Source organism: Pyrus communis, chromosome 6 (genome assembly GCF_963583255.1).
Source record: "Pyrus communis chromosome 6, drPyrComm1.1, whole genome shotgun sequence".
NCBI classification, from domain to species: domain Eukaryota; kingdom Viridiplantae; phylum Streptophyta; class Magnoliopsida; order Rosales; family Rosaceae; genus Pyrus; species Pyrus communis.
The window spans coordinates 8,056,610-8,068,214 of record NC_084808.1 but is presented as its reverse complement, the minus strand read 5'-3'; the positions used below and the strand labels follow the sequence as shown (position 1 = coordinate 8,068,214).

The following is an 11,605-nucleotide window of genomic DNA, read 5'->3' as shown; positions in this document are numbered from 1 at the left end:
TGTGATCCCCCCTGATCTCAGTCCGAAAATCCCTAAGTCTTGGTGCATTTCTAAATGAGTCTAATGATGGAGAGACAATCAGATTGGATCTACCATTTGTTTAACTCAGATGGCAGAGCATATTTCAGTTGGAATGATGGATTTCTGGCATGATACCTGCAAAGCATGGACATAATCTGCAAAGGTGTGGTTTATTTAATCAAGATGCATGTGCAATGTCTGCAAAGAGAAGTGAATAACCAGAAATTGGTTATAAAATTCTGGGAATGGCAGAAAGCTCACGGCATGGGCAAGAAAGGGGATGGAAATGCAAAGGTGATGTGTTTCGGTGGTGGAAGTGCATCAAGGAGCAGGACAAGGTCTGCAAGTATGTGGATATTTAATCCAAGAAACATGTGCAAAGTCTGCCACAAAAGGGGGTGGACAATCTGAAACTTGGTTAGAATAATTTGGATATGGGAATGGAAGTGCACGGGTCAGGTTGTGGACATGCATGTGAATGCATGTTTTGATGTTTTAGAATTGCATAATCTGACTTGCAATCACATGGGAGTGCACGGAATGGACTGATTGAGTTGGAAATGCAAAGGGAGCTCGGCAAAGTGTTTGAACATGCATGTGAATGCATGTTTTGGTGTTAGAACCTCCCAATCTGAATTCAATCTTTTTGCCTTGTTTAGCTTCACTCAAAGTGACACCAATGCACCACTTCCTGTTTAGAACCATCTAATGTGGTCGAATTACACCCTGGGCTGCACACTAACACAAAACAATGTAAAACGCAACTAGTTTAATCCAAAACAATCACAAAGATGCCAAATAAGGAAGATATAAATGTATGCAAAATGTGACTTAACAAATACCCCCAAACCTGGTTTTTGCTAGTCCTCGAGCAAACTTAAAACTAAAACACACAAAATACAAACATCTAACTAAACCACTTTCGCTGGCCAAACGATTGCACTGAGCATGTGCAACAAGCCTTTGAACCCCTAGGTGTCCCTAGTTGGAGGAGTTGTGTCTCCTGAGGGTTTACAGTGATGACACCCACAAACATTTACCAAATCTGCAAATAACTTGGTTAAAACATGCTTTAAACAAACTAATAAGAACCAATGAAGATTTTGTCATTCATTCAACTCAAAAGTTTGCCACTTCAAAGAATCGCATCAATTGTAACGTATAAAGATATTTCTCCATGTCTTACAACTTCAAGGTCACCATACCCAAATGCTTAAGATAGAATTCGCCTCAACTCTACTCCTCACAGAATCCACTCAAGTTCTTACTCAGACCCTAAGGTTTTAGTCTCACCACAAGCATATATGAGCGAAATTATGTAAAGGGAGTCAAAAGTCTCACATATGAATTTCGAAATGAAAGCACAATTTCTGAGTAGATCTCATGAAATGAATCAAATGCTAAGAATATAGAAATACACACACTTACCATCACCCATGAATACATCCTCAATGATCAGCTAGGTCTTTCTCAAGATTGTAATGTAAGGCTTAGGTTATAGGTTACGAAAGAAGTGATATGAAGTACTAGAGCTTGGGGCATACCAAAGTGTTCTTGAGGATCATGCTCTTGACTTGCATTTGTTTTCTTTCTTCTTTGTTTTTGGCATCCAGGCCCTATGTCTTATAATGAGGAGATTTGGAACTTGTATCCATTTTAATTCTCTTCTTTTCTTTTCTTTTTTTTTATAACCCCTTTTTTTTTAGAAGCATCTTCAACATAGGTGCCCTCGGTACATGCCACAATCTTGTTCTAAGCTCAATTTACCTTTAGTCTTCATCACCTTGGTATTCCCCAAACTATAAGGTATGGCTTGTAATGGGCTAGAATGGGTAGATTATGGTGTGGGTGATGAAAGAATTGGGCTAAAGTGTTTGGCTGCAACGAGGGTGAATGGAGCACACAAATGGGTAGGATTTAAGCCTTTTAGTAGTTAAACATGCGTAGCCTAACATCATCTCATTGAGTTCATTCATGAATGATACTAAATACATGGTATCTGCAAAGGAAAATGATTCTTAGCATCCAAACGAAATAGAAATAATGAGATCATTTAAAGTGAAAATGAAAGAAAAAGATAGGAGTAGAAACACTTTAAACCCTCTCAAATAAGCAATTAGGCTCAAAATAACTCACTAGGGTAGTCTCCACTATTCTTCTTCCAGAATTTGAGTATGGTACCTCTATCATCATAATTTCAAGAGTTATAGCTTTATAAATGACAACAAGATGCAACTCTTTTCCATAGCAACCCAATCGTTTGTTTTCAAACATAATCCTCATATACATTCGTATTAGCATGCAAAAACATTCTTAACCAACACTAACACCTCAAATAGGCACAAACACAAAACAACAAACACAAAACAAAACTTCCAAACCACCCCCAAACCTAATCTAAACATTGTCCTCGATGTTTAAACTTGTATGCAATGTAAGTAGGCAAAGAAAATAGAATGGTAACAAAATAAACACAACATAAAGAAAGAACACAAACCACACTAGGTTGCCTCCTAGCAAGCGCTTTATTTAATGTCTAGGCAAGACATGGTAGCTTGTTCATGGTGTTGAAAATTCAAGAACATCCACGACTTGATACACTTGCTCTTCATCCACTTTATCCAAGTATGGTTTCAATCGCTGCCCATTGACTTTAAAAGAAGTGCCATTCTTCATGTTCTCTATCTCCACAGCTCCATGGGGAAATGTTTGCAAGACTTTGAATGGTCCCACCCACCTAGACTTCAGTTTTCCTGGAAAAAGTCTCAAACGTGAGTCATACAAAAGTACTTTCATACCTTGGTGAAACTCCTTCCTTAGGATGGCCTTGTCATGATAGAGCTTAGTCCGTTCCTTGTAGATTTTGGCATTCTCATATGCCTCATTTCTAAGCTCTTCCAACTCATTAAGTTGGAGCTTCCTTGCTACTCCAGCATCCTTGTAATCAAAGTTGAACTTCTTGATGGCCCAATATGCACGGTGTTCAAGCTCCATTGGCAAATGACAAGCTTTCCCAAACACAAGGCGATAAGGACTCATGCCAATGGGGGTCTTGTATGCTGTTCTATATGCCCATAGTGCATCATTTAACCTCAATGACCAATCCTTCCTTGTAGGGCTCACAGTCTTCATCAAAATGTTCTTGATCTCCCTATTGCTAATCTCCACTTGCCCTGAAGTTTGAGGATGGTACGGGGTTGCCACTTTGTGATTGATGTTGTACTTCTTCATCAAGGATTCAAAAGGTTTGTTGCAGAAATGGCTGCCACCATCACTAATAATAGCTCTTGGGGTTCCAAACCTACAAAAAATCACATCTTTAAGAAAATTCAACACAACCTTATGATCATTAGTTCTTGTAGCAATGGCTTCAACCCATTTGGATACGTAATCCACTGCCACCAATATGTATAAGTAGCCAAAAGAGGATGGAAATGGTCCCATGAAATCGATTCCCCAAACATCAAAGAGTTCCACCACCAAAATGTTGTTCAATGGCATTTCATTTCTTCGACTAATGTTCCCCATCTTCTGGCACCTATCACACTTAGAGCAAAAATCAAACGCATCTTTGAATAAAGTAGGCCAAAAGAAACCAGATTGTAAAACCTTTAGAGATGTCTTTTTGGCACCAAAATGGCCTCCACATGCCAATGTGTGGCTAAATGTTAGGATGCTTTGTTGCTCACTCTCTGGGACACATCTCCTAATGATTTGATCAGGGCAATATTTAAACAAATATGGTTCGTCCCAAACGTAGTGCTTTACCATGGCAAGGAACTTCTTTCTTTCCTGAAAAGAAAGGTCATTTCTCATTATATCACAAGCAAGATAATTAACAAAATCTGCATACCATGGTTCTTTTTCTTGAACAACAAAGAGTTGCTCATCTGGAAATGATTCATTTAGGGGCAAGGGTTGTCCCACTCCATGGTTTTCATTAAGCCTTGACAAATGGTCAGCCACAACATTATCACTGCCCTTCTTATCTCGAATTTCCAAGTCAAACTCTTGTAGTAAGAGTATCCATCTAATCAAGCGTGGTTTAGCATCTTTCTTTGTCATCAAATACCTAATGGCTGCATGATCAGAAAACACAATAACTTTAGATCCCACAAGATATGACCTAAACTTTTCTAAGGCAAAAACAACAGCAAGCAACTCCTTTTCAGTTGTGGAATAGTTAAGTTGAGCATCATGCAGAGTCCGGCTTGCATAGTAGATCACATGTGGAAGCTTGTTCACCCTTTGCCCTAAAACTGCACCAATAGCATAGTCAGAGGCATCACACATCAATTCAAAAGGTAAAGACCAATCTGGTGCCATAATAATAGGAGCCGAGGTTAGTTCATTTTTCAAAGTATTGAATGCATCCATACAAGCCTTATCAAAATGAAATGCAACATCTTTAGCTAACAGATTGCATAATGGACGAGTGATCATTGAAAAGTTCTTAATGAAACGACGATAAAAACCCGCATGGCCCAAAAAACTTCTTACTCCCTTCACAGTGGTGGGGGCTACCATATTGGTGATGACGTCAATTTTGGCTTTGTCCACCTCCATTCCTTTGCTAGAGATTACATGTCCCAACACAATTCCTTGTTTCACCATAAATTGGCACTTTTCCCAATTGAGAACCAAATTTGTTTCCTGACATCTTTGAAGTACTAACGATAGATGGTTAAGACATTCATCAAAAGAGGAACCAAACACTGAGAAGTCATCCATAAATACCTCAATGAACCTTTCTACCATGTCAGAGAAGATGGCCAACATACATCTTTGGAATGTTGCTGGAGCATTGCAAAGTCCAAAAGGCATTCTTCTGTATGCAAATGTTCCAAAGGGGCAAGTAAAGGTTGTTTTCTCTTGATCCTCCGGAGCGATTGCAATTTGATTGTAACCTGAGTAACCATCAAGAAAACAATAGTGTGAGTAACCCGCCAATCTCTCAAGCATTTGATCTATGAAAGGCATAGGAAAGTAATCTTTTCTAGTGCTAGAATTCAACTTCCTGTAATCGGTGCAAACACGCCAACTGGTCGTGGGCTTTGTGGGCACAAGCTCATTGTTTTCATTTCTCATCACCGTGATTCCCACCTTCTTAGGCACCACTTGAATGGCACTCACCCACTTGCTATCAGATATGGGATATATGATCCCCACATCTAACAATTTCAACACCTCATTCCTAACAACTTCCTTCATGTGTGGATTGAGCCTTCTTTGTGGTTCACGGCTTGTTTTTGCTCCTTCCTCCAAAAGGATCCTATGCATGCACATGGTAGGGCTTATTCCCTTGATATCTGCAATAGACCAACCAAAAGCTGATTTAAACTCTTTTAACACCCTAATTAGTTTATCTTCTTCAATTGGGGTGAGATCAGAAGCTATGATAACTGGAAGAGTTTCAAATTCAGCTAGATATGCATATTTTAGATGTGGTGGAAGTGGCTTAAGTTCAAGTTTTGGTGCCTTAACAGTGGAAGGAGTTAGATGTGATATTGATGATTCTAAAGGCTCAAAACGAGGTGAAACATTCAAAGGATACAATGCCAATGCTTCCAAGGCAGCTACTTCTTCCATGAGTGCATCTTCTTCATCAAACTCATCTTGAGATTGACTCAAAACAGTTTGTAAGGGTTCATTCGATTGTGCCTGCAAGAACTTAGAGAATACAAGTGAATCAAGCACATCAATGGCATAACAATCAAGAGATGAAGAAGGATGAGCAAGAGATTCAAACACTTTGAATTGAACTGTCTCTCCTAACACTGTCATAGTGAGGAGTCCATTTTGCACATCAATGATGGTCTTGGCTGTGGCCATGAAGGGTCTCCCAAGCAATATTGGCAACTCACGATCATGTATAGGAGCTTCTTCCATGTCCAACACTACAAAATCTGCAGGCAAGATTAGTTTATCAACTTGAACTAGAATATCTTCTACTATACCTCTTGGATATTTAACTGATCTGTCTGCAAGTTGTAATGAAATGGTGGTGGCTTTCAAATCTCCCAAACCTAGTTGAAGGTACACTGAATAAGGCATTAAGTTGATGCTAGCACCCAAATCAAGCATCGCTTTCTCTACTTTCTTGTCCCCTATGGTGATGTTGATAGAGAAACTTCCTGGATCCTTGAGCTTTGGTGGAAGTTTTCTTTGCAAAACTGCACTAACATTCTCAGACACTACTACCTTCTCATGTGGTCCATACTTCCTTTTGTAGCTGTTTAACTCCTTGAAGAACTTCCCATATGCCGGCATGTTCCTAATGACATCAAGCAAAGGTAAGTTAACATTCACTTTGCTCAGTATATCAAAAATCTCCTTAAATGACTTATCCTGCTTGCTCTTGGCAAGTCTTCCAGGGAATGGTATTGGTGGAGTGTATGGTTTCTCGGCCTTGTGAAGATTTGGTGCTTCCAATGAGGAAGTGGCATGGCTCGGTTCCTCAATTGATTTCCCATTGTCTCCTTGAGTGACACCTGCATTCACATGATCATATTCATTAGTAACTTCATTGCCAACTCTATTATCAATAACCTTACCACTTCTAAGTGTAGTGATTGCTTTGGCTTGCTCTTGGTTCCTTTGGAGTATCACGGGTTGGCTTGGAAACTTCCCAACCTCTCTTTGGTTCAAGGCATTTGCAATCTGCCCCCAATTGTGTCTCCATTTTGGTTAGGGCTGCTGAATGTTGTTGGAGAGTGCTATTTGTGGAATGTTGGAATTGCAAAGTGTTTTGGGCTAACAACTTAACCGTATCCTCTAGACTAGGGGTAGTGGCAGGTTTTGGTTGGAAATTTTGGATTGGATTGTTGTTCTTCCATGAAAAATTGGGATGATCTCTCCAACTCGGGTTATATGTATTGGAATACATATCATTCCTTGGTCTTTGATTGTAAGAATTCATGAGGTTCACTTGCTCTTGAACATACTCGGGATAAGCCTCCCTAGATGGACATTGGTGAGTAGGATGGCTTGGTATGTTGCAAATGGCACACACTTCATTTGCTTTTGGCACCATGTTGAGCACGGATTCAAGCTTCCTTTCTAGGTTAGCTACCTGCAACAAAAGCTCATGATTAGAACTTGTTTCATAGACTCCAACTTTCTTACCCCTTAAATCTTTGTGTTGAGCATTAGACCCCAACATCTCATAAATGTTATATGACTCTTGAGCATTCTTTTTCTTCAATGCTCCACCTGCTGCATTATCCACAGTTGATTGACAATTTTGGGTTAGTCCATCATAGAAAATTTGCATTTGTAAATGAAAAGGTAACCCATGGTGTGGACATTGTATCAAGAGGCCTTTAAAACGCTCCCAACACTCATTGAAAGGTTCACCATCATCTTGTTTGAAGTTGAAGATTTGTCCCCTTAATGTGGCTGTCTTTTGAGTGGAAAAGAACTTCTCCAAGAACTTCTTAGCCACGGCATCCCATGTGGTGAGGGAACCTGGTGTTAGAGTCATCAACCAACTCTTGGCCCTATCTTTCAAGGTGTAAGGAAACACTCTCATCCTCAAATTTGCTTCACTTACTCCCTGCAAAGGTAAACCACTCACAACATTGTAAAACTCTTTAATATGAGCTAAAGGGTCTTCATTAGGTAAGCCATAAAATGAAGGAAACATATGGAAATGTGAAGATTTGAGATCATAGTTTCTAGCTTCTGTGGGCAGCAAGATGCATGAGGGTGAATTTGGTATGATTGGTTGAGCAAAGTCCTCCAAAGCTCTAAGCTCATCTAGGTTGCCCGCCATCTCTTCTTCTCTTTCCCAATCAAATTGCTCAGATCCTTTACTTGTTGAACTAGGTGAAGTCCTTTCCTCTTCCTCACGGATTAGGGATGAACTTGATGGCACAAAGTTGTCCAAAGTGTGGCCCTTCAACCGTTCAATTCTTTGGCCTAACTCAACAAGTCTATTTGACATATACTACCTGAAACAAAGTAACACAAGTGTGAATGAAAATCAAGAAGCAAACAACAATGAAAAGAACAAAAATAAACTTAAAAACGTTTGAAAAGACTCAAGGGATGTGGAACTAAACGCTTAGAACACTTAAACAACCCTAAAACCCAAAACAGCAACTAGAAGACTCAAAATTGCCTAAAAACCACTTTCTGGGCAGTTTTGAGCACCTACACTAATTTGGACGAAATTGGATGGAAACTTGGATCAAAACACTTATAAACACAAATCAAAACACTTTCTAACTAATTTGGACAAAACAAAGTCTCAAAGGACTCAAAACAGATTCACAAGACTCAAAACAAGCTAAAAACTCTCAAAACTGCCTAAAAACACAAACTGTGCAGTTTTGACACTAAACTCAATTTTGGACGAAAATTAGGTTTGAGCTTGACTCAAAATGCTTCAAAACACAAGATAAGACAGATTCTAAGCCTAAAACTTAACAAACTATAGGGAGAAATTGTATTTGGACGAAATGCATTTAAATGGACAGATTATAACGAAATCAGATTGTAAAGCAAGTTGATGTAAACCAATGGATAATGGAATGGCTAAATGATTCTTTTCCATATATGAAATGTATGCTGTCACAACCCGTCCCGGAATTTTAATTCCGAGGACGTGAAGTTATGAAAATGCCCTTAAACGGGACTAAGGGGCGTAAAATATGTTGTAATTTGATGATTTGGGGATTGGGGAGGATCCCACCTCCCTCAAATCTCTCCCTCATTCCCGTGCCTTGTCTCTCTCTCTCTCCTCCCTCACAAATCTCTCATTCTCTGAGAGTTCTCTCTCTCTCTCCTTCGAACTCACACGGACCACCCACAAACCACCCTAAAACTATACCAACGAAGGATCTAAGACCACCATCGTACTCCTGAGGACCACACGAACACGATGGTACCAATTTCAGGTGAGTTTCACTTCGGAAAACATGGATTTCAATTTCACTGTGCGTGTGCACTGTTCATGCACACGCAAAGCTTGATGTTTTTTGGGATTTTGAAGCTTGTAGGAAGCTTGGTGAGGTCCCAAGGAGCCTCGGAGTACTTCGTTTGAGAAGTTTGGACGTCGGGATCATCGTGGTCAAAGTTGGCCGGAGCTTTCGAGGGGTTTTCCGGCGAAACCACGGCGAGTTAGGGGTCAAGGCAGGTATGGATGTGTTCGTCTCGTCAATACCTTCATTTTGATATATAGTACGTCGAAAATGGTTATGAAATGAAGAAGTTATGACACTTTGAAATTTACCCAGAAATTCCGGCAAAACACTATTTCCGGCGAAACCAGTCCGGCGACGCGAGGAAGAAGACGCGCGCGTGGGCAGCGCGTGAACAGTGCGCGTGGGGGCGCGTGAGAGCTCCAAATGGAGTTCTGAAAATTGTCACGCGTTCGTGACGTCGCGTAGATCACCGTGGTATATTTATACACCCAAATTGAGCAACGTATGAAAAGTTATGGACGAATGTTTGGTGTATGTGCGTTAAATAACGTCAATTTGGTTACTTTTTGTATAGGTGAAAATTATACAGAAGAAGAATGTAACCAATCTAGGGGAGGCTCAGGGACCTATGAGACGTCGATGTGATCAGTGAGTGGGCAGTTATTTTTCAGTATATATATACGTATGCTTGACATATTTCCCAGAAAACGTATTTTAAAAGAAATACGAATTATATATCCTGTCATATATGCATCATATTTTAATATGTGCATTACCATAATTATGCATACTGTTGCATGGTGCTGAGGAGGCACAGGTAAGTGCCAGGTAAGCGGTATTCATGTGGTTATGCATTCCTGTTTATTATGCAATGGTAGTTTGAGAGGTTTAGAGAGCTCATAATCTGCACCCCCGGTGTTAGTGCTCCCGTCCAGGGCCAGGGCACAGCCTTCACGTGTATGTTCACCAGCACCGCATGCTCGTCTTGGATCCAAGTTAGGTGCAAGCCTGTCGTAGAGATCACATTAGGTGGTTCCGACTTGTAGGTGACCCGCGATTTATCGCCAGCTTCACGTGATCGTAGCACTAGAGCATACATATATATTACACCCAGCTTGTCGTGCAGACCACGTTAGGTGGTTCCGACTCGTGTGCAGATTCAGTGATTGAGTTGAGCGTGGAGCTCTAAGTGCAGCGGTACATGTCACGTTAGGTGACTCCCGGCTGCCAGATTATATATTGTGATGTGATTACGCTTGAGCATTTACATTTATTATGAGATTCTATTGTGGCATATTCTCAAGCATGAATGGCATATTGTGAGCATGAATGGCATATCATGGAACATGATTGACATATCTATACATACGTATATATGTTTATTTTCTGGGAAATTATACTTGTTTTACGGCGAGGGGTTACAAAGTTTTGAGAAGTGTTTGGAATTGGAAAAGAATTGTTTTACTGACCCACTCAACTTTGTTTTGCGCCCCTCCAGGTTCAAGAATTGCAAAGGTGTGGTGACTACGAGGAAATTCAACGGAGTTCTGACAGAATGGACCAAATAAGGACTCACCTTCGGGTGTTGCATTTTAGAAGTAGTATATTTTAAAGCTTCCGAACTGTGCAAATGGTTACGTCACTCTCACGTGACGGCCATCATACCCTCCTTCGGGACGGGGTGTGTCATATGCAACTTAAATCAACTTCCAATTATCAATTTGACAAGTTATGAACCTTGACACTAATCAAAATAGCAAACAAGCAAACAAGCAATTACAAGGGACTGAAATCAGTCCCCGGCAACGGCGCCATTTTTGTTAAAGTATTATTTCCTTCCTAATGCTAGAATATCTTTAGTATAATGGCATAAGTAAGGGTGTCGAATCCACAGGGACTAATTGGACCTTTGTAACTACTTGTTTGCAAGAAATCTAAGAAATAAATCAAACTAGTCTAAATAGGCAGATTTGAATCAAACTAATCAAACTATGCAGATTTTGTTGTTTTAACTTGAAAGCATAAGAGAATGAAGTAAACACAAATCAATGAATCAACAACCAATATAATAGGATAGTATCAATGGAAATGAAACTAGGGATTCGATTTCACCATTGCTCAATTAAATCCATGTTTGTCAAGTTAGTTTATACTCATTCATCTACCTATTTCTTGAGTTTGTTTCACTTAGATATGATCAGCCATATGATGTGTGGATTTGATCAAATGTCTCTAATCGTGAACCTAATTGTGATGTGCAACTTTGGTTCATGATTAGAGATTATGTAATGTACAAGAAACTTTCATAAAACCAAAGGGAGTAACTCGGCAGGATGTGTGCTAAACACTCCCTTCATTCATTCACATATCTACCAAGGTTATGCATGATGTGTGCTTTAATCTTGGCTACACAACTTAGTGATTAATTCAAATGATGATCAAACATTAAAATCAACATACTAAGTCACCATTAAAACAGAAAATGAAACAAGAAATAGATGGACAAAATGAGCATTCTAACTTAATTACATGGCAAACTTTGCAAGGTTACATCGAATCCCTAGAGGAGGATTAGTTACAATTCATGTTTACACAAGATTTAACATAAACATACACAACATGAATGAACATAGAATGAAGTAGAAGGAACCCTTGAA

The 11,605-nt window shown here is 39.7% G+C and overlaps 1 protein-coding gene and 1 non-coding gene across 2 annotated transcripts; one reads left to right on the top strand and one right to left on the bottom strand.

The window, feature by feature from the left end:
• Nucleotides 1-5,315: 5,315 nt before the first annotated feature.
• Nucleotides 5,316-6,318, bottom strand: LOC137735991 (uncharacterized; the record flags this gene model as incomplete). Its single annotated transcript, XM_068475342.1, has 2 exons — nt 5,316-5,330; nt 5,785-6,318. Coding segments are annotated over 2 exons (549 nt in total), but the record flags the coding sequence as incomplete, so codon positions are not given.
• A 992-nt stretch (nt 6,319-7,310) lies between these two features.
• Nucleotides 7,311-7,421, top strand: LOC137738517 (small nucleolar RNA R71). The gene has a single exon (XR_011068961.1). It is a non-coding gene; the product is annotated as a small nucleolar RNA R71 (small nucleolar RNA).
• Nucleotides 7,422-11,605: the final 4,184 nt, after the last annotated feature.